The sequence below is a fragment of the Sarcophilus harrisii genome, chromosome 6 (genome assembly GCF_902635505.1).
Source record: "Sarcophilus harrisii chromosome 6, mSarHar1.11, whole genome shotgun sequence".
Taxonomy (NCBI): Eukaryota; Metazoa; Chordata; class Mammalia; order Dasyuromorphia; family Dasyuridae; genus Sarcophilus; species Sarcophilus harrisii.
The window spans coordinates 132,414,147-132,441,022 of NC_045431.1; the positions used below are offsets into that span (position 1 = coordinate 132,414,147).

A 26,876-nucleotide genomic window follows, 5' to 3' on the forward strand; every position below is an offset into this window, starting at 1 on the left:
CGCTGCAATAGCCCCCAGAAGCCGCCTAAGCCCCCCTAATTTTACCGGTCAGGAAACTTGGGTTTCCCAAAGCTGCCCTCGGAGACTTGGAAACCAGACTTCACAGAGCCCTTCCCATTGTGTCACTCTCCCACTACAGGAAAGCACCCCTTTACGTGATTTTTCTACACCGGTACAGAAGTCACTGAATCAAAACGCTTCCTGTCACCCCCTAAAAGCTGCTTTACAAATTGAGGAAGCGAAGAAAGGCTTTCTTTCGGTTCAGACTTAGTATCGGGGCGCCGTCAGCTTCCCTCTCTGGTTTGGCATAGGAGAACGGTGCTTTCTGCACCTTTATACTGTTTTCAATGAGACCTGCCAAGGGATAACGTTATAGGACTTTGATGTTTATGTTTCGACTTATGTGTCAGGTACTATGGTCGTTACTGTAAAATGAAAAGAAAAAGATTTGCTCAGCTCTCAAGGAACTGGCATCCTAATACGTTAAAGCAGGATTACACGGAACAGTCAATGTTGGATGCATATGAAAATATTATACCTTGATGGAGTAGGGAAAAGGGGGTGGGGAGAAGAAAAAGAGACCCAGGGAAGGAAGAAGAGACAGAAACAGGAAGAGAAAGAGGGGAAGAGAGAAAGGGAACAGGAGAAGGAAAGACAAAGAAAGAGAGAAAGATGAATGAAAGGAGAGATAAAGGGAGGGGATCGTTTCAGGCATGTGAGATGCTAAGGCAGAAGATGGTAATAGTGGAACAGTAAATAGGCAAATTGGCTAGATTGTACAGAAGGGAGTAGTGTGTAATCAGTTTGGGGAGATAGCTAAAGCCAGATTGTGAAACTGAGCAAACCAAACTTGGGACTCAGTTTCCTGATAAATAAAATTTACATTTTATCCCGAACATAATGGGGAACCATAGAAGTTTCTTGAGCAGGGTATAGTGACATGGTAATTTGATCTGAACTTTTAAAAGTTATCAAGTTGTGAGCTATGTGAAGAATGCATTGGAGAGGCGTAATTCCCGAGTCAAGAGGTGTGTAGATGAGAATTGATGAGGTCTAAAGGGGCTCCAGTATGATGTGTGAGTAGAGAGAAGGGACCAGATGGCAGGGAAGTTGATGAGGTGAAATGAACACCATCTCATTTGTTTCTTTTATTAAGTAAAACTAGCAAATCTTCATGGTTGCCTCTCAGTTTACTGATCTCTCTTACACATCCATAATCTAACATACCTACTTTTAAAAACATCTTTCTTGTACTTGTACTCCATTCTTGTTGGAATCTAGTGGTTACTCTAACATCCTTTATGCCTACTTTTTTTTTTTTTTTTTTTTTTTTTTTTAAGGTCTATACTATTCTCTTGGGAGAGATTAATACATAAGAATGATTTTAGTTCTATGCAGAACTGTCAAGTAGTGAAAGTGTCTCTGCTTGGAAAGTAATTTGATCACTGGATACATTTAACCTTAAAGTTTTGGCTTCAGTGTATATTTGTTTTAAAAAAGACCTGAAGGCAAAGGGCAATGCTTAATCTAAAAACATGAATTTCTACTCAATGAATATTAGATTCTCAAGCACCTAGATGGGAAAGAGATATTTAGGGACAGATACTTGTCACCATCATTTCTTAAATCAGGTTATGTAGGAGACCTAATACTTCATTTTCATGAAAGGTGTGTTTTTTTCTGGCTGGAAGTGTTCATGGTTGCATATAAGATGTAAATTTATGGTTGAGACTAGGGATTCAAGCATTTTAATGGTAGAGGTTAGAATGCTAGCCTAGGAGTCTAGAAGACCTAGTAGATGGTTCCTATCCCATCTCCTATTTGCCTCCCAAATAGGCACCAGGGGCAAGTCACTTAACCTCTTGGCTTTGGTTTCCTTATCTGTAAAATAAAGGGGTTGGACTTAATAGCCCCTTGCTCTGAATTTTATGACCAAATCACTCATTTTGCAGAGCAAGAAACTAACTGAATTTAGTTCAATAATTTTCCCAAACTCATATAGCTTATTAAGTAGCAGAGCCAGGATTTGAACCAAGAAAACCAAAACAAAAAAGAGCACTTCTATTATACCAAAGGATTTCTCATAGCTGATTTTGAACCATTAATTTTCACTAACTGACATCATTCCCTCCTTCTAGTAGCTATCTTTACCTTTCTACTTGGAATAGGGGAGAGAGACACACGCAGAGAAGAAAACAGGAGATGGAAGAAATCAGATGTTATTTGATATTTACTCCTAATTATTTCTGTCCCACTCAGCATAGAGTATGCCTTCATTCCTAAATCTCCCATATTATTCCCTCCCCCTATTCTTTGAGCTATGGACTTTATTTCATTACTTTACTAAGATGAGAAAGTAGAAATTGTTTTCTGTGAATTTCTTTTCCCCTTCTCTTCATTTCAATTTTATTAACTTATACTCCATTCTTTACTCTTATTCTATTTTCTGATGAAGAGGGAATCCTCCTCAACCAGTGTCACCCTTTTATGTATGTATTTGACCTAATTCCCTCCTAGCTTCTCCAGCAGATTGCCCCTAATCACTTCTTTTCTTGCTAATCTTCGATTTCTTTACTGTCTAAAAACATAGGCTCTACCATACCCTAAGTTATCATCCTGATTTTCATCTTTGCCATTGCTGATGCCAGCACTTCCTCTCATTCCTTATCCCTCTGCAAATTGGCTCACAGTCTCATTATTCAATTAAAACCACTATCTCCAAAATTGCCATTATCTCTTAATTGCCAAATATGATAGTCCTTTATTAATTTCTTTTTCACAACCTCTCCACAAAATTTGGTACTGGTGATGTTCTCTTTCTAAATGTTCTCTCCAGGTTGTTGTTGTTGTTGTTGTTGTTGTTTTTGACACAGCTCTCTTAATTTCCCTTCTAACTTTATGATTATTTCTTCTCAGTCTTCATTACTGGTTCGTCATCCATATCATATCCCTTAACAATAAGGTTCCTCCTTCCCCTCTTTCTCTCCCTCCCTTCCTTCTTCCTTTCCTCCTTTCCTTCTTCTCTTCTTCCCTCCCTTCCTCCCTTCTTTCTGGAAATTCTTCTTTACACTCTCATTTGCTGATTTCAACTTTGAAAAAGATTTCAATGCTTGTTTCTTCCTATATTCTTTCTTCTATTCTTTATCCTTTCTCTCATCTTATATCTTGCCTCCTTCCGTCTCTCCCTCTTTTCCTTCTTGCCTCTCTCCTTTCCTCTCTCCCTCCCTTCCTCTCTCCTTCCCTTCCTTTCTTCCTCCCTCCCTCCCTTCCTTCCTTTCTTTGTCCCTCTCTTCCTCTGTTCCTCCCTCCCTTTTTCCTTCCTTCCTCCTTCCCTCCTTTTCTCTCTCCTTCCCTCTTTTCCTTTCTTCCCTTTGTTCCCTCCTTCCTCCTTTCTTTCTTTTCTTCCTCTCTCCCTTCTTCCCTCCTTCCTTCCCTTCCTCCCTTCTTTCTTCCCTCTTTTTTCCCCTCCCCTTCTTCCTTCTTTTTTCCCTTCTTTTGTTCCTTTCTCCCTTCCTTCTTTCTTTCCTTTCTCCCTCTCTTTCTCCCTCCTTTTTTTTCTCCCTCCCTCTCTCCCTTCCTTCTTCCCTCCCCTCCTCTCTCCTTCTCTCCTGATCTATTATAATTAGATCATTTACAGTATACTGAGTATAAACCAATCATCATATCATTAGGGAACCATTATTTGTTGTAAGATTAAATCAATCATATTGAACTAGAGAACTATTAATCACCATGCTAAACTAGATAGCCATTGCCTTATCAATTCCACTGAGTTAGCACCTTGTAAGAATCCTTGTTTCAAGTACAGCATTCTGGCCCATAACATCTCCCACTTTCTTTTGTTTTAGAACATAGATGAGCACGCCCTTCCTGACTTCTCAGAAAAGGGTTCTTGAAAACACCATGAAAAGAGGTGATCACACCCTCCCTGATGTCTCAGGAAGGGATATAAAAACACCAAAGGAAATGGGGAATCAAACCAGATTAGTGGGTTTCTGAAGGGTCTCACTTGAAACAGGTATACATAAATCCATCAACATGGGAGGTATTACAAATAAACAACATGAATCAACATGAGGAATTATACATGTCCATAAATCCTAGAAATAGTTCAAAACCAGTGTATTGCCCATGACTTCATGTGTCAGGGAATCCAATGATTCCTGCAGATTTAGAAGTTCTGCAACAGTTTTATCAACAATTTTTCATCTTAGGGAATCCAATAATTCCTGCTGGTTTTAAAGTCTCATTATCAGCCATGCTCTTTCAGTCTCAGATGTTTCTTAGGTCTTCTTTCTTTGGAGGTTTTTTTCTATTTCTGTCTCTCTCTCCCATGGACAAGGCAAATATGGCTCGTTAGCACCCATCTGATTCCTTCTCTATCTATAGAGATACAAGCAAATCCTTTCTCCCAAGCAGTTAACCTATTTAGTCTCTTCCATTCACCACTTTCTAGACTTCTCCTCATCACCTGGTAATTATAATGGAGATGCTCGCACTGGACACTGTTCTTCTGTTGGGTTAAAAAGCCTGTATTCTTCCCAATTGTATCCTTTTCTCCCATCTGATTCTCTGCTGATTGATCATGTAATCCCTTTCTTCTATCAGATTGCTTTTTGGCTGATTTTTCATATCAGAATTTTGAACTTCTTAAAGGCTCTCTGAGTGTAACTTCGGCTGTTTTCATGCCCCACCTGTTTTTTCTTTGAGGTCTTGGAACTGCACCCCGCCTCTCTTTTCCTGGGTCAATCTACAGTCTGAGGCCCAGTGGAAGTCTCGATTGCATTTTGGACATAGGGCTTTGGGTCTTGTTCTCTCACCCTGTTCTCTCACTCTATCTCTATGCCAACACTGAGCTTTCAGATGCCCTACTTTACCACACTGAAAGCATTGACAAGTCTCTCTGGAAGTCCCTTGCCAGGAGGGACCCTGTCTTCCCATATTCTGCATGATAGCCTGAGTATAAAAGGCATTTGTGCCCACTGTAGCACAGCGTCTTATGATCTCCTCTAAAAGAGCATCTTTGTGTAGTGCCCATATAATTCTTCTACAAACCTTATTAGCATTTTCTTTAGCAAGTTGTTTGATTATTATTTCTTTAGCTGCAGTTTCTCTATTGACAGCAGTTTGCAGACATCCCACAAAATCAGCAAAAGTTTCATTGGGACCTTGCTCTATTTTTGTTAAGGCTTTCCCTCAATCTTTTCCTGGGAGGGTGCTCCATGCTTTGATAGTAGCAGCAGCAATTTACTCATATGCTGTCAAAGGGTAATTAATCTGTACTGAAGTGTCTGCATACTGACCTTTACCTGAAGTTGGTCAAAGGTGATTTGTATATTAACTCCAGTTTGCCTATTTCATTGGGCTTGTATCCTTCATAGTTCACTATATTCTGAAAGCCACAAATTTTGTCCAGGTTCTAAACATGTCCTTGCTATGGATTTCCAATCACAAGGGATTAAAATTTCATAAGCCAAATTCTCTAGTACCATCTTAACATAACATAGCCCCATAAAGAGTGCAACCCTTTTTCAAATCCTTGATTTTTTTCCACATCAAAAGAAGTGTATCTTCTCCTTTGTTGACCTGAAGAGTCAAACTCTTTGATAACAGGGTATGCTTTTATATTTAAATCAGATATATCCTGTCCTTTTTTAGCTTTAACTAGTGCCTTTTGTAATCTTGTCATAGGCTGCTTTGTAGGTGGTGCTGATTGTGTCACTACCCCTCCCCCCTCCTCCCTCCACTCATTAATTGAGAAGGGTAGGTCAGGGGATGGAGAATGCCCTAATGGCTCCTACTGTGAAGCACCACACTCCTTAATTTCATCAGAATTGTATTTAAATCCATTCTTGTCTAATTCTTCATCCTTTTCACCTAATTTGTCAGTATCCTCCCCCTCCTGATCTTTCTTCTTTTTTCTTATTCTAATGCTTATATAATTCCTTAACGCCAATTGTATTAAGTTATATGTATGTTTCTTTAGGAATTGAATCAGGACCATTATCATTGTAATATTCACTTAGTTGCTCTCCTACTATTTTCCACTTGTCTGGCTCTGATTCTTCTTCCTTTGAGAACCAAGGAGATGTGTATTATAATGTTTCTAAAAGTTCAATAATATGTTCCTAAGTTACAATCAAACCTTGGTTTTTTATTAGTTTAACTATGCTTTTGACACATTTTCCTTGAGGTGGAAAAGGCTCCTTTGTAAACATTTGTCCCATTTCAGTTGAAATACCCTCATTTCTGGGTCACGGAGACTTTTTCACTGAACTCAGGATCGTGTCAGTCTGGATTGCTGATTGTTAATCTTTAGTCCCACATTGGGCTCCAAAATGTAGTGTTCTGATTGGTTTTCTCGAGGTCTTGGACCAGTCTTAGTTTCAGCTGAATAATCACCACAAGAAATAGCCAGGTGTTAAAATCCAAAGTCTCAATTCTTTATTGCCTCCTTGTCTGTGGCTGGGCAGCTTTCTGGAGAGCCTTTCAGACTGGCCTTGGTCTCAGTGGGGGAAAATGCAGGAAGCCAACCACCATGGTGGTGTGAGATGCAGTGAATCTGTCTCTGAGTCCCATCCTGGCTGAGTTTGTCCCAGTTCATATGCTCTATTATAATTAGATCATTTACAGTATACTGAGTATAAACCAATCATTATATCACTAGGGAACCATTATTTGTTATAAGATTAAATCAATCATACTGAACCAGAGAACTATTAATCAACATGCTAAATTAGATAACCATTGTCTTATCAATTCCACTGAGTTAGCACCTTGTAAGAATCCTTGTTTCAAGTACAGAGTTCTGGCCCATGACAATATTATATATTTTACTTATTACATATATAAAGCTATAAATATTATATGTAGTTAGGGCACATAAAAATACCTACATATTAAAAGGATAAACTATTTATTGTAAAAATTTAAGAATTCACATAAGAGTGATGATCTTGGGGAATTTCTAATAAAATTTATAAATTCCCTTTAACTTGTATATGTCAATTTTTAAAAATATCTTAGTAAGTCAGAAGGCTTAAATTTGGATTTATTCATTTATGGTAACATTAATGAGTATTCTAATGCCTTAATTTTTTTTTTCATAATTATAACTTTATTGACAGAACCCATGTCTGGGTAATTTTTTACAACATTATCCCTTGCACTCACTTCTGTTCCGATTTTTCCCCTCCCTCCCTCCCTCAACCCCCTCCACCAGATGGCAAGCAGTCCTATACATGTTGAATATGTCACAGTATATCCTGGATACATTATATGTGTGCAGAACTGAACAGTTCTCTTGTTGCACAGGAAGAATTGTCAGAAGGAAAAATAACCTGAGAAGAAAAAATGCAAACAGTTTACATTCATTTCCTAGTGTTCTTTCTTTGGGTATAGCTGCTTCTGTCCATCATTGACCAATTGAAACTGAATTAGATCTCTTTGTTGAAGAAATCCACTTCCATCAGAATACATCCTCATACAGTATTGTTATTGAAGTGTATAATGATCTCCTGGTTCTGCTCATTTCACTTAGATACCTTAATATTTTATTAAGCAATATTTTTTTTCTTTTCTGAAGCTGTTACCTTAAGCTACAATACTGAATTTTGTATAAAATTTTATTAAATATTCTTGATGAGTACCCAAGTTATCATTTGCTTTTCTTTTCAAAAGAATGAAGACATTTAGGGGATCTTTATGCCACACATATATATTCTTTCCACAAAGTTGTTAAGTCATCATGCCAGACTCTTCATAACCTAATGGACCATACTGCCCTTGGGGTTTTCTTGATAAAGATACTGAGCTAATTTGCCATTTTTTTCTCCTGTGGATTAAGGCAAACAGAGGATAAGTGATAAGTGATAGAGTCACACAGGTAATAAATGTATAAGGGCAGATTAGGCCCAGCACTCTATCTACAGAGCTATCTAGCTGCCTCCTTTTGAATTGAAAAGTTTTTTCATTATTCTAGAATACTGAATTCCTCCATCACTCTTCCAAACTCAACCTCTATGAAGACTGGGTAGTGAAGATGCAGTATCTTACACATAGTAAACCCTTATTAATCAATGTTTGTTGGATTGAATTGAATTTCATCCATTATTATTTTTATGTTGCTTGAATATCTTAGGAAACTTTAGTTCTGAGATAGAATACAGATTTTTTTTTTTTTAAATTTAGACATTTAAACCTTTATATTTTATCTACAAAGTATATAGTTTTAATGTTTGCCTGTTAGTTGTATATTAATTACTTGTGTCAGCAGATCAGCTGGCATTTATTAAGTGCCTTCTTTGTGCTAGGCATATTTAAAAACAATATTATGATGGTTTTGAGATTTCATCTTTCTTTTCATTTATAGAATTGTCCTTCGTTTGTGCTGAAGGGAGGAGGTCAAAAGAAAGAAAAATGTTTCCTTTAAAGGATGCAGAATTAGGTGCCTTTACCTTCTTTGCTTCTGCTCTGCCACATGATGTTTGTGGAAGCAATGGACTCCCCTTGACTCCTAACTCCATCAAAATCTTGGGACGATTTCAAATCCTCAAGACCATTACCCATCCCAGACTTTGCCAATATGTGGATATTTCAAGGGGAAAACATGGTAAGTGTGGACATCTTCTGTTTTCCCATTTTCATGAAAATTTTGCATTTGGGAACGTTTGTTTATAAATACATGGATAAGGAAGGGCACTAAACCTGTGATTTCATTGCTGTAGAGAATTCCAAAAAAAGGAAAATGTCTTTGTCAGTGCAAATTAGTCCTTGCAATTTTTAATCTTCAAGAGATCAGTGACTTTCCCAGGATAAGATAAACTCTATTATTTCTGAAGTGAAACTTGAATGCAGGTCTTCCTGGCTTTAAAATCAGTTCTCTCTCTCCTAGATCACACTGTCTTTCCATATAAAACAATTCTCTTCATAAAAGAACAATATGTACCCCACATATCTGTTTATATTTGTGTGTGTCAAAATTTTAAGGTATTTTCGTTTGTTTCTTTAATTCTTGGCTATCCTTGTAGCATAGGGTGGTGATGATAATAACTGTACTTAAAGGCTTTAAAGTTTACAAAGTACTTTGATTTCATTATTTTATTTGATCTCCAAAGTACTTTAATTTCATGACCTCCTAGTATATCTTGTGAGATAGGCAAGCAGGCCATACAGGTATTATTATGCCTATATGTGTGTATTATCTTTTAATTTAAGAAAAATTAGATTGGTGGAGTAGTTTCCACTTGTTATTTAGCTCATACGTGTCAGAAGTGGGATATGAACTCAGTACTCTTCTAAATCCAAAACTAAGTCTTTTTCTACCATGTTAAAGAGATTGAGGTCTCAGAGATTAAGTGATATATCCAATGTCACCTATATTGGCAGCCAAGAGTAGAGCTTGGACTGTATGCATTTATAGATAGAAGGGTAGAGGGGAAAGCAATAGTTCTTACTATGGCTTAGTAAAAAAAATTAAACAATGACTCTCCCTCTCCACTTTTCTTCCTTGCTCTCTTCCTCTGATTTCAGGGATGTGTATCTGTTTGTTCTTCCCCTCTCATTGTGCAAGCCCCTACTCTTTCCTCTAGTTAGAAATCAGATAACCTAATTTTGTATCCTTGTCTGTACCTTTAAATTGTATTATTTTGATTAATTGGCCTTATTTTATCAGTTGTTTTTAATACATAAAAATCTGTCTTCCTCTCTATGGGAAGCCATAGTGCCAAAGCTGAGGAGACCTAGTCCTGATTTGTTATGCAGCTGACACGCATTGCTGAATAAATTGATATGTTCAAAAGCTCAGTCAGACCATTTGCTTCCTCAGTCATCCTGTCTTTCATGTACCACATCATGTCATTCCCCTGATTAAAAACTCAACAAACAAACAAAAAAACAAAACAGCAACAAATTAATGACTATTGCCTCTAGGATAAAGAATTATATGCCTCTATTTAGCATTTACAGACTTAAGCAGTTTGGCTCCAAACTACCCTTCCATGTTTATTTCACATTCTTCTTCTTCTTCGTGTAGTCTGTGCTCCAGCCAACGTGCCCTTCTTGCTTTTCCTCACATACTAGATACTTAAGCCAATTTCCTATCTCCTGTACAAAAAAGTCATTCTCTCCTGGAATATACTTTCCCATCACCTTTGCCACTTAGAGTTCCTTTTAAAGCTCAGATGAAATACTACCTCCTACCTGAATACAACTTATCCTGATCCCTCAAACTACTAGTAATTCTCCTCCAAAAGGAAAAAAAAAGTACCCCACAGTTATACTCTATATTGTGTCTTCATATTTATATTTTCTCCATTAGATGGAAGTTTCTTAAGGAAATAATAGTTTTATTGTTGTCTTTTTAGGCCAAGCATCTAAAACAGTAGCTGGTCTGAAAAAGGAGTTTATTGATTAATTAGTTGCTTGACTGAACAGTAACTAATTTGGAGCTCCAGTAACCAGAAGTAATTTACCCTTGATGTTTCTGTTGGATTTTTAAACTTCTTTTTAAAGTATCAATAGTATTTTATTTTTCCAAATACATGTAAAGATAGTTTTAAACATTCATTTTTGTACGATTTTCTGTTTCAAATTTTTTCTCCTTTCCTTACCTTTCTGGTCCCCAAAGGCAGCGGGTAATCTGATACAGGTTAAACATATGCAATCCTTTTAAGCATATTTCCATATTTGTTATATTATATAAGAAAAATTAGACCAAAAGGGGGAAAAATGAAGAAGAAAAAAGCAAACAAATAGATGAAAGTAATATGATCCACATTCAGTTTCCATAGTTCTCTCTCTGTACTAGAAATAGTTCTCTAAAAATATGTAGCTAGGTTGAATAAATACTGTGGTTAAAGTTTTAGGATTTGGCCTATTTTCTTATGTTACAATTATTTCAATTACATCTAGTTGGAAAAAAATGAATTTTGAATTCACTTTTTCCATAGTGAATATATTTTTCATTATTGTAACATCTTATGATTCCACTTTGGACTTTACTTTCCATCTGTTTTATACCTGTGATTTAATTGATAAGGGGAATTCTTAATGAGGAAACTCCCTCTGCCAGTCCAGATAGGCAATTTATACATGAAACTTATTACCTTAAGAGAATTTTTGACGTATAATAAATACTCTGGATATGAAATATGTTGAGATTACTTCTGTGGCCAGTATGTAACCGGTATGGTAGAGGAAGCACTCAACTTAGCTCTCTCAATATTCCCTTCTAAACTTTTAAATAAGGATTTAAATTGAATTATGGAGTAAGAGAGCCAACAAAAGGTCAGGGGGAAGCATTCTTCCAACGCAAACCAACTTAGGATGTCTCAAAGTATGATCTGTGACATTGGCAGGGAAGCTAAGAGCTCATGTGGATGGAATATTAAAAGTGGAGAATATGTAGTGGCAACAAAAACATCAGTAGCTTTGGAAGCTATCAAATCAGAAATGGTAAGGGAACTGTTTGGCACCTCTATTGCTTACACCCACTTCTGGGTCATAGTTCAAAAGTGGAGAGCAATAGTGTTGGTCAAGAGAGAGCAAAACTTTGAGCAGTAGCACTTCTGTTTCTTAAGGGAGCAGTATGAATGGTTAGGATCAGGAGATCTTCCTGGAAAAGAACCACAACAAAAACTAATAGAGCAGTGATTATAATACCTCTCCCCAAATCATACTACCTTGCAAACATTAAAAGTTTCCAAACCCTCAGAAGTAGCAGAACCAGAAGCTTAGGACAATGCCTCTTCCCTACAAAGACCAAGAACAGAGCTCAACTTTAACATAAAGTACAAAATCAAAAAATAGTGAGAAAAAGAGCAAACAACAACAAAAAGAATCTGACTAGAAAAAAGCCATGATTGTAGGGAAGATCAAGACACAAACTCTGAAGAAGGCATAAAGTCAAAATCATACAAGCAAAGCCTCAAAGAAAACTATGAACTGGACAAGCCCAATAAGAATTCCTTGAAGAGCTCATAAAAGGTTTTAAAATTTTAATAAGAGTGATAGAGGAAAAAATAGGCAAAGAAATGAGAATGATGGAAGAAAATTATGAGAAAACAATTGCTTAGTAAAACAATCATAAAAAGACTCTAAAGAAAATAACTCCTTAAAAATCACAATTGGCCAAAAAGAGAGATACAAAAGCTCACTGAAGAAAACTAAATCATTAAAAATTAAAGTTGGTCAAATAGATAAACTGATAACTATAGGAGACATCAAGAAACAATAAAACAAAAGTCAAAAGAATTACAAAAAAAAGAAACTGTGAAATATCTCGTTGGACAAACAATAACCTGGAAAATAAGATCAAGGAGAGGTAATTTAAGAATTATTACACTACCTGAAAACCATGGTCAAAGAAAAATTCCAGATGTCATATTTCAAGAAATTATCAAGTACAACTACCCTGATATCCTAGAAGCAGAGGGTAAAATAGAAATTAAAAGGACTCACTGGGGGGGAGGGAGAGAGAGGCGGAACCAAGATGTCAGAGAGGACACACATGTCTTCCTAATCTCTCCTTTATCCTTAATTTTAACTAAATTCAGGCTCTGAATTTGACTGTCAGAACCCACAAATATTGGGAATACAACACATTACCAACAGAAAATAATCCTGAAAAATCGCCAGAAAAAGTCTGTTTTTGCTTGTGGGTAGGGAAGGTTAGGTCAGGCGCAGCATCAGCAAATTGGCAGTGAGAGCACGGAAGGCAGCACACTGGAGGGAGGAGGGGTGTGGTCTCTAATTGCGGAAAATCGGAGGGGAGGACTTTACCACAGTGTGAACTACTCTGCTCTGGCAGCAAGCCAGTAGATCAGCAAAGAAATTATAAACACGGCATAAAGATTATAACTCCAAAATGCTACAGTCTCTTGGGACCTAGCCATACTCACCTAACACCTGAAGTGATGTATCACAATCTAAGTGCAGCCGTAGTCGCTGGTCTCAGCCCAGCCCAGCCACAGTTATTGTTCCCAAACCAACCAGAGTTGCTGTTTCCAGTGCAGCTGCAGTTGGCTGCTCACAGTGCAGATACTGCCTCTCTGCTGCCGCTGATTTAAGCACAATTGCTAATCCCAACACAGCTAGTGGGTGCGGTCCCACTTTCCCTTCACTGCCACCTCCTGTTGTCTGTAGAGGCAGCTTGGAAATACCCCACTGACCCCCATAAGCAGACCATAGCTTTTTTTTTCTTTAAATGAGCAAGAAGGCTCATCATAAGTATCGTAACTATTGATAGCTTCTACACTGAAAGAGAACAGATGTCAAACCCTGAGGAGACTATAAGCAGTTTGTCTCTAGATCCAAAGATGGATATGATTTGGTCCCCACCACATAAAGCTCTCATAGGAGAAATTAAAAAGAGTGCTAGAAGAAAAATGGGGATATGAAAGGAAAGCTGTGTAAGAGGGTCAGGATAAGAACTATAACTCATTAAAAGATAGAGTGGAAAAAGAAATTAACTCCCTGAAAAACAGAATTAGTGAATTAGTAAATAATTCCAAGGAAAACAGAATTTGTGAATTGGAAAAAGAAAATAATTCTTAAAAAAAAAATTGGCAAAATGGAAAAAAAATTTCATAGAACAAAACAACTCATTTAAAAACTCAATTGAACAGATACAAAAAGAAATTTAAAAAACTAAATGAAGAAAAACCATTAATTAAAAATCAGACTTGAACAAATGGAAATGAGTGACTCAAGGAGAACACCAAGAATCAGTCAAGCAACCAAAAAAATGTTTAATTCCTACTTGGGACAACAACATACCTGGAAAATGGATCTAGGAGAGATAATCTAAGCATTATTGAACTCCCTAAAAATTATGCTGAAAAAAAGAGCCTTAACATTGTTTTTTAGGAAATCATCAAAGAGAACTGTCCAGATGTTATAGAAACAGAAGGTAAAATAGACATTGAAAGAATTCATCAATCACCTACTGAAAGAGATCCCAAAATCAAAATTCCAAGAAATATTGAGGCTAAATTCCAGAGGTATAAGACCAAGGAAAAAAATACTACAAGCAGCCAGAAAAAAAACAATTCAAATACCAAGGAGCCACAATAAGGATAACTCAGGATCTAGCAGCATCCACATTAAAGGATCGAAAGGCCTGGAATCTGATTTTCTAAAAGGCAAAAGAACTTGATATGCAGGCAAGAATAACTTACCCAGCCAAATTGAGCATTTTTTTGCAGGGAAGAAGATGGACATTCAATGAAATAGGTGAATTCCAGATATTTCTGATGAAAAAAACAGAGCTAAACAAAAAGTTTGACCTCCAAATATAGGACTCAAAAGAAGCATAAATAGGGAAAAAGAACTCTTGAGAACTGTATTTCTGTTATGGGTATACATAAAGAGTACATGTATAATTTGGTTTTATTGTTATAATAAAAAAAAAAAGAAAGAAAGAAACGGAGATGGAAAGGAAATTGTACCAGAAAAAGGGAAAAGTGGAGATAAAAAGAGGGAAACTACATTTCATGAAGAGGCAAAAGAAACCTATTATATCTGAGGGAAAGAAGGAAGGGGGATGAACATAGTGTGAATCTTACTCTCATCAGAATTGGCTCAAAGAGAAAATCTTAAAACATAATCTGGTTTACATAGAAACTTCTCCCACCTCATTAAAAGTGGGAGGGGAAAAGTGTAAAGGGAAAGGGTAGGATAAATAGAAGGGATTACAGAAATTGAAAGGGAGAGGTTTAAGAAAAGGGGAGAGACTCTAAGGGGGAGGGAGGGCTGAGTGAGGCTCATAAATCTAATACTGAGGAGGGGGGTAAAGGGGAAAGGAAAGAGAAAAGCATAATTTGGGGTTAATAAGATGATAGGAAATACAGAATTAGTAGTTTTAACCATAAATGTGAATGGGGTAAACTCACCCATAAAGCAGAGGCAGATAATAGACTAGATTAAAAGCCAGGATCCTACAATAAGTTATTTACAGGAAACACACTTGAAGCAGGATGATACATACAATAAAGGCAAAAGGCTGGAGCAGAATCTACTATGCTTCAGGTGAAGTCAAAAAAGCAGGCATAGCCATCCTGATCTCAGATCAATCAGAAGCAAAAACTAATTTAATTAAAAGAGATAAGGAAGGGCACTCTATCTTGCTAAAGGGTAGCATAGACAATGAAGCAATATTAATACTAAACATATATGCACCAAGTGGTATAGCATCTTACTTCCTAAATGAGAAGTTAAGAGAGCTGCAAGAAATAGACAGCAAAACTATAATAGTGGGAGATCTCAACCTTGCATTCTCAGAACTAGATAAATCAAACCACAAAAATAAAAAAGAAAGAAGTTAAAGAGGTAAATAGAACACTAGAAAAGTTAGGTATGATAGATCTTTGAAGAAAGCTGAATGGAGACAGAAAGGAGTACACTTTCTTTTCAGCAGTTCATGGAATTTATACAAAAATTGACCATATATTAGAACATAAAGACCTCAAATTCAAATGCAGAAAGCCAGAAATAGTAAATGCATTTTATTTAGATTATAATGCAATAAAAATTAAATTCAATAAAAAGCCAAGGGAAAATAGACCAAAAAATAATTGGAAACTAAATAATCTCATCCTACAGAATGAATGGGTGAAACAGCAAATCAGAGACACAATTAATAATTTCACCCAAGAAAATGACAATGAGACGTCATACCAAAATGTGTGGGATGCAGCCAAGGCAGTAATAAGGGGAAATTTTATATCTCTAGAGGCATGAATTAGGCTTGCAAATAAAAAAGCTAGAAAAAGCAAATTAAAAATCCCCAAACACCAAACTTGAAATTCTAAAAATAAAAGGAGAGATTAATAAAATTGAAAGTAAAAAAAAAAACTATTGAATTAATAAATAAAACTAAGAGTTGGTCTATGGAAAAAAAACAAAATAGATAAACCTTCGGTAAATTTGATTAGAAAAAGGAAAGAGGAAAATAAAATTGTTAGTCTTAAAAATGAAAAGGGAGAACTTTCCACTAATGAAGAGGAAATTAGAGTAATAATTAGGAGTTACTTTGCCCAACTTTATGCCAATAAATTCGATAACTTAAATGAAATGGATGAATACCTTCAAAAATATAGTTTGCCAAGATTAATGGAGAAAGAAGTAAATTGATTAAACCGTCCCATGTTAGAAAAGGAAATAGAACAAGCTATCAATCAACTCCCTCAGAAAAAACCCCCAGGACTAGATGAATTTACATGTGGATTCTACTGAACATTTAAAGAACAATTAATTCCAATGCTATATAAATTATTTGAAAAAATAGGGAATGAAGGACTCCTACCAAATTCCTTTTATGACACAGACATGATACTGATAGCTAAACCAAATAGGACAAAAACATCGATATTCAATGCAAAAATCTTAAATAAAATATTAACAAAAAGATTACAGAAAATCATCTTGAGGGGACTACATCATGACCAAGTAGGATTTATACCAGGAATTCAGGGCTGGTTCAATATTAGGAAAACTATTAGGATAATTGACTATATCAACAAACAAATTAGCAAAAACCATATGATCATCTCAATAGACATAGCAAAAGCAGTTGATAAATTCCAACACCCATTCCTATAAAACACTAGAGAGTATAGGAATAAATGGACTTTTCCTTAAAATAGTAGCATCTATTTAAAACCGTCAGTAAGCATCACATATAATGGTGATAAACTGGAACCATTCCCAACAAAATCTGGAGTGAAACAAGGTTGCCCACTATCACCATTAGTATTGAATATTGTATTAGAAACCCTAGTTTTGGCAATAAGAGATGAAAAAGAAATTAAAGGAATTAGAGTAGGTAATAAGGAAACCAAATTATCACTCTTTGCAGATGATATCATAGTATACTTAGAGAACCCCAGAGATTCTACTAAAAAGCTATTAGAAATAATCCACAACTTTAGTAAAGTTGCAGGATTCAAAATAAATCCACATAAATCATCAGCATTTTTACACATCACTACCAAAATCCAACAGCAAGAGATACAAAGAGAAATTCCATTTTAAATAAATGTTGCTAGTATAAAATATTTAGGAATCTATCTGCCAAAGGAAAGTCAGGAACTATATGAGCAAAACTTCAAAACACTCTCCACACAAATCAAGTCAGATGTAAACAATTGGAAAAATATTAAGTGCTCCTGGATAGGTCGAGCGAATATAATAAAGATGGCAATACTACCTAAAGTAATCTATTTAGTACTATACCAATCAGACTCCCAAGAAACTATTTTAATGACCTAGGAAAAAATAACAACAAAATTCATGTGGAAAAAACAAAAGATCAAGAATTTAAAGGGAACTAATGAAAAAAAAAAATCAAATGTGGTGGATTAGCTGTATCAGATCTAAAACTATATTAAAAGGCAGCAGTCACTGAAACCATTTGGTACTGACTAAGAAATAGACTAATTGATCAATGAAATAGGTTAGATTTACAGGACAAAATAGTCAATAACTATAGCAGTCTAGTGTTTGACAAGCCCAAAGACCCCAGCTTTTGGGATAAGAATTCATTATTTGATGAAAATCGCTGGGAAAATGGAAATTACTATAGCAGAAACTAGGCATTAACCCATATTTAAAACCGTACACCATGATAAGATCAAAGTGGGTTCATGATCTAGGCATAAAGAATGAGTTTATAAATAAATTTGAAGAACCTAGGATAATTTGCCTCTCAGACATGTAGAGGAGGAAGGAATTTTTGACCAAAGAAGAACTAGAGTTCATTATTGATCACAAAAAATAAAATTTTGAATATATTAAATTAAAAAGCTTTTGTACAAATAAAAGTAATGTGGACAGGATTAAAAGGTAAGCAATAAACTGGGAAAACATTTTTACAGAGAAAGGTTCTGATAAAGGCCTCCTCTCCAAAATATATTGAGAATTGACTCTACTTTATAGGAAATCAAGCCATTCTCCAATTAATAAATGGCCAAAGGAATATGAACAATTTTCAGATGGAGAAATTGAAACTCTTTCTAGTTATGTGTAAAGGTGTTCCAAATCATTATTGATCAGAGAAATGCAAATTAAGACAACTCTGAGGTACTACTACACACCTATCAGATTGGCTCAAATGACAGGAAAAGATAATGGTGAATGTTGGAGGGGATGTGGGAAAACTGGGACACATGCATTATTGGTGGAGTTGTGAACGGATTCAAACATTTTGGAGAGCAATTTAGAACTATACTCAAAAAGTTATCAAACTGCATACCCTTTGATCCAGCAGTGTTACTACTGGACTTATATCCCCAAGAGATATTAAAAAAGGGAAAGGGACCTATATGTGCAAAAATGTTTGTGCCAACCCTTTTTATAGTGGCTAGGAACTGGTAGTTGAATAGATGCCCACCAATTGGAGAATAGCTGAATAAATTGTGATATATGAACGTTATGGAATATTATTGTTCTAAAAGAAATGACCAGCAGGATGAATACAGAGAGGCTTGGAGATACATACATGAACTGATGCTAAGTGAAATGAACAGAATGAGGAGGTCATTATACACTTCAACAACAATACTATATGAAGATCAATTCTGATGGACGTGTCTCTCTTCAACAATGAGAGGGTCCAAATCAGTTCCAATTGATCTGTAATGAACAGAACCAACTACACCCAGTGAAAGAACACTGGGAAATGAGTATGGACTACAACATAATATTTCCACTCTTTCTGTCATTGTTTGCTTGTATTTTTGTTTTTTTTTCCTCAGGTCATTTTTTACCTTCTTTCTAAATCCGATATTTCTTGTGCAGTATGATAACGGTATAAATAGGTATACATATTTCAACATATACTTTAACGTATTCAACATGTATAGGACTACCTGCCATCTAGGGGAGGGAGTAAGGGGAAGGAGGAGAAAAGTTGAAACAGAAGTTTTTACAAGGGTCAATGTTGAAAAATTACCTATGCATAAGTTTTGTATATAAAAAGCTATTAAATAAATAAATAATATAATTTTTTAGGAGGTGGGGGGAAGGATCCAGTGATCACATTCTGAAAGAAATCCAAAAATGAAAATTCCCAGGAACCCAGATACCAGAGCTATCAGGTCAAAGAGAAAATGGTTCAAGAAGCCAGAAAGAAACTTGATCACATAGGATTTAACAGCTACCACATTAAAAGAGGACTTTTTTTCCTGATAAAAACTTGATTTCTCAAATAGCTAGAGAACTGACTCAATTTGTAAAAATATGAAGCTGAATTCCTCAGTTGATAAATTGCATAAAGTAAATGCTAGTAAAACTGTCGATATAAGTGAAATGGATATATACAAAAATGTTACCCAGATAAATAGAAAAAGAAATAGAATACTTAAATAATCTTAGACAAAGAAATTGAATGTCATCAATGAACTTCCTCAAAAAAAAATGACCAGATTTAATTTAATTGTACTAAACTTTAAAGGAAAAATTCATCCTATTGTTACATAAATTATTTGAAAGGCAAAGATGGAGTCCTACTAAATTCCTTATGTGATACAAATATGATTTTGATACCTAAATCAGGGAGAGTCAAAACTGAGAAAGAATAGATCAGCTTATAGAATATTGATGTAAAAATTTTAAATAAAATATTAGCAAGAAAATTACAGCAATATATCACAAAGATCATGTACCTATAACCAGGTGGGATTAGATAAGGAATGAAGGGCTCATTTAATAATAGGAAAATTGCAAACATAATTGGCCATATCAGTAACAAATCATCTTTATATCACATGCAGAAAAAATCTTTTGACAATATTCAATATTCCTTTTTATTAAAAACATTAGAAAGCTTAAAATAATAAATAGTATGTAAACCAAGAACCAGCATTATCTATAAAAGGAAAAAAAGAATTCTTCCCAATAAGATCAGCAGTGAAACAAGAATGCCCATTATTATCAGTATTAATTAGTGTTATAGCTATAGCAGTAAGAACTTGAAGCAACAAGAATAAGAAATTGAAGGAATAAAAAAAGACATCACGGAAATAAAACTGCCACTCTTTGCAGATGATATGATCACATACTTGGAGAACCCTAAAAAATCAACTAATAATAGTTGAAACAATTAGTAATTTATGCAGAATTGTAGGATATGCAATAAGTGTGCATAAATTATCATCACTTCTATATACTACCAATACAACCTAGGAGGAAGAGATAGAGAAATTCCATTTAAAATAACTGGACAACATAAAGTCCATAGAATTCCACCTGCCAAGACAAATCCAGAGACTATATGCACACAAATATATATTTTTTTTTACACAAAGACATCTAAAAAATGGAGAAATATTAATTATTCATGGATAGGTTAAGCCAATATGATAAAAAAAAAAAAAAACAACCATTTTAAGTTTATTTATTCATTGTCACAAACTACCAAAAATTTTATAGTTAGAAAAAATAATAGCAGAAGTCATCTGGAGAAACAAAAGGTTAAGGATAAAGATATCAAGAGAATCAGTGGGGGAAAAAATGAAGGAAGGTAGCTTGGCAGTGCCAAATTCTTTTTCTCTCTTTTTTTTTCCCCCTGAGGCAACTAGGGAATTTGCCTAGGGTCACACAGGTAGGAAGTGTTAAGTGCCTGAGGCCAAATTTGAACTTAGCTCCTCCTGATTTCAGGGCTAGTCCTCTATCCATTGTGCCACCAAGCTGTTCCTGGCAGCGCTAAATTTCAAACTATATTACAAAGTGATAATGATGAAAACAGTCTGATATTGGCTAAGAAATAAAATGGTGGATTAGTGAAATAGATTAGGTACACAATATACAATAGTCAATGACCATAGTAATTTAGTGTTTGATAAACCCAAAGATCTAAATTTTTGAAGTTTCTGACTGGGAAAACAACAGTCTGGAAGAAACTAGGCATAGCTCAAAATATCACACCATATACTAAGATAAAGTTAAAATGGATAAATTCTTTCCATGTAAATAAATTGGGGAAGCATGAAAAATGTACCTGCAAAATCTATGGATGAGGGAAGAATTTTTGACTAAATAAGAGAAAGTAATCATAGGAAGTAAAGTGGATAATTTTGATTACATAGAATTAAAAAGTCTTACACAAACAAAATGTAGCCAAAATAGAAGTAAAATAGGAAATTGGAGTTGGGTTGGGAAATCTTATATCAAGTTTTTTTGCTAAAGATCTTATTTCTCAAATATATAGAGAGAGAGCTGAGGCAAATTAATAACAAATGTGAGCAATTCCTCAACTGATAAATGGTCAAAGTATATGAACAGGCAGTTTCCCAAAGTCAAAGACATCCAAATTGACATGAAAAATGCTGTAAATGAGTAGTGATTAGATAAATGCAAATTAAAATATCTCTGAGATACTACCCCACACCTAACAAATTGGTTAACATGCCAAAAAGAAAAGGGACAAATGGCAAAAACAATGCCAAAAAATGGGGACACAAATTTGGAACTGTGCTCAAATGAATTGTTCATACCTTTTGACTTACCAGTGCCACTAAGTTCTATATCCCAAGGAGATCAAACAAACAAACAAACAAAACAGGGGAAGACTGAGGAGGTAGAAGAATGAGAGGACCTATTTATACAAAAATATTTATAGCTGCTTTTTTTATGATGGCAAAGGATTGGAAATTCAGGGGATAGCCATCAATTGGGGCATAGATGAATAAAATTGTGATAGAATACTATTATGCTATAAAAAATAATGAGCAGGATGGTTTTAGAAAAACTTGGGAAGCCTTATATGAGCTGATGCCGAGTGAAGTAACCAGAAACAAGAGACTCTTGTATACAAAACCAATATTTTAAGCATGATCAACTTAATAGACTTTGCTACTCTAATCAAGATAATGATCTAAGACAATTCAAATGCTTGATCCAAAATGCTATATGCCTTGAAAGACAGAACTGATAAATTCTGAGTGTAGTTTGAAGCATACTTTAAAAAAAATTGTGTTTTTTTTTCTGTTTTTTTTGCAAATGGTTTATCTGGAAATGTTTTACATCATCTCCCATGTATAATTTATGTCATATTGCTTGCCTTCTGAAGACATGTGATGAGAGAGTAATGTGAATATTAAAAAATTTTTACATGTAGCTGGGGAATATTTAAAATAAATATATTTTAAAAAGAAATTTATAGAAAAATATCTCTTAGAACTATTTGCACTCAGAGAGAGCACTGTGGAAACTGAGTATTGGATCACAACATAGTATTTTCACTTTTTTTGTGGTTGTTTGCTTGCTTTTTTGTTTTCTTTCTTATTTTTTTCCTTTTTGTTCTCATTTTTCTTGTGCAGCATGATAATTGTGGAAATACGTATAGAAGAATTGTACATGCTTGACATATATTGAATTACTTGCCCTCTAGGGGTGAGGAGTGGAGGGAAGGGAGGGAGAAAAGTTGGAACACCAAATTTTGCAAGGGAAAATTATGTATGTTTTGAAAATAAAAAGCTTTAATTTTTTTTAAAAAAGGAAATATTTCTTACTTTGTTTTCTTTCTCTACAAATCCACCCTTCTTTCTAAAGTCCCTGTTTCTATTAGAGTACCACTATCTTCTTAGGGATTCAGTTTCCATCATCTTCAAGTTGTCTGGGATGCTGAGAGGTTGAATCAGTTGCCATGTTGTATCAGAGTTAAGGAGTTGAACTCAGGGCTTTTTTCTGTCTCAAAAGTTGTCTCTGTTTCCTATGAAACAGGAAATATGTTGTAGAGACAATGTATCTTACTTTTCATCATCAACTTCAAATAATTCAGGCTGTGGCACAGAACGTCTCTTGCTTCATTTTAGTTTTACTCCCTATATAAGCTAGCATCACTATAGGAATTTTCTCTTACTCTCCCTTTCTTGCTTGGAATTAGATGTCACATGTGGTTGTTTTAGTAACATAATTTTTTCCCATGTGAAATTAGCTCAGAAGTCAGACTTGAGCTGTTTTCCGTCTTTCAGAAATTATTCAAGATGATATTAACTTGGAAGTCCATAAAGTTGAGACACCTCATTCAGGTCAAATGACCATTTTTTTCTAGAATCAGTGAACCAAGGATTTCACTGAAAGGTGAGGAAGTTTTCGTCATTAAAAGGAAAAAAAATGAAACACATAGCTTTTCAATTTAACAAGTTTTCTCTTGTTACATCTTTGGATTTCAGTGGGTTTTGGAAACAGGTCCGGGATCATCAATAGTAATTTCATAATCTTCAGTGTGACAGTATACAGCCAGAAGACACTTAATAAATTGTGTTCATGATATTGAAATACTATTTTACTTTAATTCTTTTCCTCATAGTGTATAAAAACAAAAAACAAACTATTGCTGTTATGTTTGAGAGACTTTTAGTCTGTTATGTATATGCATATGTATATGATTTATATGTGGGATGATTATTTGATAATTCTTTTCTTTTAAAGTTGTGTAACTATTGCTGTTATGTTTGAGGGACTTTTAATCTGTTATATATATGCATATGTATATGATTTATATGTGGGATGGTTATTTGATAATCCCTTTCCAAAAGAAAAAAAGTGAGGAAGAAATAGGGGGAAAAAATAAATAAAAACAAAAAACAGAGACACTAAATTCTTTATGTGAATTGACAAAAATGAAAATCCAGTTAACGATCATAGAGTTGGAAGGGATACAGTATAACCTTCATTCTACTCTTACATCTTCGGGAAGGTGTCACCAAGCATCCCACATGTATTCTTACTGATCTATTTCTATAGATTTCTAGGAAGGTTAATTTTATAAGTACATTTACTTGTAGCTCAAAGTTCTCAATGCTTAGTTTCTAAGGAGTCATTTATGCCGTTATGAAAATTGGCCCATTACCTTCCTCCTTATGAAGGTAACTCCACATTTATCTGTTGGTTAAATTACTTTTGCCATAGCTTGTTTTCCAAATCTAAAATTTCAATTCTTAAAACTTTTATCATCATAGATTATTGTTTTCAGAATGTCCTCACTTATTTCTTACTCCATTAATTTGTATTATCTTCAGCTTCTTAAGGCCATCTTAAAATGTAGACCTTACCACTGATTTTCCTATAGAGCCCTTGGATTGGTTCATGCCTGTTAAACCCTTTTAAATGTATCTTAATTTCATGTTAGCTTTTGTAATCATCATACTATGTTGCTTCAAAAAAGTTTGAATTGAAGTTTTTTTGTAATACTTGAGGATAGCAATTATATTTTGGCCATATGCTATTTTTAAAAACTAATAAAGAGAAATGTTTCTAAATAGTTGTTTAGAATTTTAAAAAATGTCCTCGAAAAAGGGTTATAATGTTGGAAATGTTGAATTGCCGTATACTCCATTACCTCTGGGATCTACCTTGTCATTTTGCCAAGGACTATGGTTCTCTAACATTTAAAAAAAAATGTATAAAGGCCCTTGAAATTTTGACATACTCTTCTTTGTAGTATTTTGAGTTTGGATAAAAAGGACAAATAAACTTTTTATCTTGGGCCAGACAATTATTAAACTTCCTCAAAGATTTTAGAGGTTTACCTATGATAGAATTTAGAATATGAGAATGCCCTTTCTCCTTTCATAAATCCTAACTTATTTAATTTATATTAAAAATACTTCTTCTACTAGCATCATTATCCCAGATATACAGTGGAGGTTGTTGTTTTATACATTAGTGATGAGTGGACAAGAACATTAGTTACTATACTAGTATTGGTCTATTTTTGCAGTTTATAGCAACTAATTAGTAATCAACATATATTTATTGGGTACTTATTATCTGCCACACACCATCTTAATAGGTGACTAAGTGGATAAAGTGCTGAACCTGGAATCAGGAAGATGATTTCAAATCTAGCCTTAGTCATTTACTATCTGTATGAGACTGGACAAGACACTTAACCTCTCTGTTTCTTCATCTGTAAAATTGAAATAATAATAGCACTTTCCTCCTAGGGTTGTTTTGAGGATCAAAAGAAGAAATAATTGTTAAATATTTAGCTTAGTGCATGACACACAGTAAGCACTGTATAAATATGAGCTATTATTGCTATTATGATTAATCTTCTCCCAAGCTTATTATGGCATTTAAAAGAGATATTTGTAAACCATTTAGCACAGTGACAGGCACATTGGAGGTGCTTGCTTCCTTTCTAGTCAATTGGGACACAAAGACAAAAAGGAAATTTTTTTTTTGTTTTGTTGGAAGAAAAATATTCTATAATATGTAATATATTTGTTTACAAAAGAAAATATAGGTTAATTTGAGGATGAGGCACATGTGGAGCTCAGGAGAGATCTTATGTAGAAAATGTCATATAAGAATTACATTTAGAAGGAAAATAGAGATTCTTAGAACCTAAGGAGAGGAGGGATTCCAGCCCAGAAGACATAGAAATGTTTTATGAATGGAATATCTTTTGTGAAGAATTGCACAGTCTTGTTTGACTGGAATAATGGAGTATCTTTGAGCATCTAATTGTAGAAAGATTTGTTTAAGCTTGACTGTGAAATGATTGATTTTGTTTGTTATCAAAAGACTGTGGAATTTAGCAGAATCTGGAAATAAACCCAACTGTCCACTTCTTCCCCCTTTGCAAACTAGTTCAGGATTAGTGTTACAACCAGGCTCTTTCAGAGTGAAAGAATCTTTTATTTGATTTTCATAGAATTGGGTTTCCTCCCAAGGAGGGCACACTGAATGCAGACAGGCCTTTTTTTTTTTTTTTTTTTTTTTTTTTTTTTTTTTTTTTTATTTTTATTTTTATTTTTATTTAATAGCCTTTAATTTACAGGATATATACATGGGTAACTTTACAGCATTAACAATTGCCAAACCTCTTGTTCCAATCTTTCACCTCTTACCCCCACCCCCACCCCCTCCCCTAAATGGCAGGATGACCAGTAGATGTTAAATATATTAAAATATAACTTAGATACACAATAAGTATACATGACCAAAACATTATTTTGCTGTACAAAAAGAATCAGACTCTGAATTATTGTACAATTAGCTTGTGAAGAAATCAAAGGCGCGGTGTGCATAAATATAGGGACTGGGAATTCAATGTGATGGTTTTAGTCATCTCCCAGAGTTCTTTTCTGGGTATAGTTAGTTCAGTTCATTACTGCTCCATTAGAAATGATTTGGTTGATCTTGTTGCTGAGGATGGCCTGATCCATCAGGACTAGTCATCATCTAGATTGTTGTTGAAGTATATAATGATCTCCTGGTCCTGCTCATTTCCTCAGCATCAGTTAGTTAAGTCTCTCCAGGCCTTTCTGAAATCATCCTGTTGGTCATTTCTTACAGAACAGTAATATTCCATAATTTTCATATACCACAATTTATTCAGCCATTCTCAACTGTGGACATCCATTCAGTTTCAGTTTCTAGCCACTACAAAAGGGCTGCCACAAACATTCGTGCACATACAGGTCCCTTTCCCTTCTTTATAATCTCTTTGGGATATAATCCCAGTAGTAACACTGCTGGATCAAAGGGTATGCACAGTTTGATAACTTTTGAGCATAGTTCAAACTACTCTCCAAAATGGTTGGATTCGTTCACAACTCCACCAACAATGAATCAATGTCCCAGTTTTCCCACATCCCCTCCAACAATCATCATTATTTTTCCTGTCATCTTAGCCAATCGCAGGTGTGTAGTATATCTTAGAGTTGTCTTAATTTGCATTTCTCTGATTAATAATGACTTGGAGCATCTTTTCATATGACTAGAAATAGTTTCAATTTCTTCATCTGAAATTGTCTGTTCATATCCTTTGACCATTTTCAATTGGAGAATGGCTTGATTTTTATAAATTAGAGTTAATTCTCTATATATTTTGGAAATGAGGCCTTTATCAGAACTCTGACTGTAAA

General features: G+C 34.7%; 1 protein-coding gene across 3 annotated transcripts in view; it reads left to right on the forward strand.

The window, feature by feature from the left end:
* Nucleotides 1-26,876, forward strand: part of TBCK (TBC1 domain containing kinase) — a 296,708-nt gene that overhangs the window by 265 nt on the left and 269,567 nt on the right. For all 3 annotated transcript variants that reach the window (XR_004230437.1, XM_031944192.1, XM_031944193.1), the window contains exon 2: nt 8,372-8,611. Coding sequence is in view for 2 of the 3 variants with exons in the window: in XM_031944192.1 (XP_031800052.1) it covers nt 8,419-8,611 (193 nt within the window). In the remaining variant the exon portion in view is untranslated. The remainder of the gene's footprint in view (nt 1-8,371; nt 8,612-26,876) is intronic.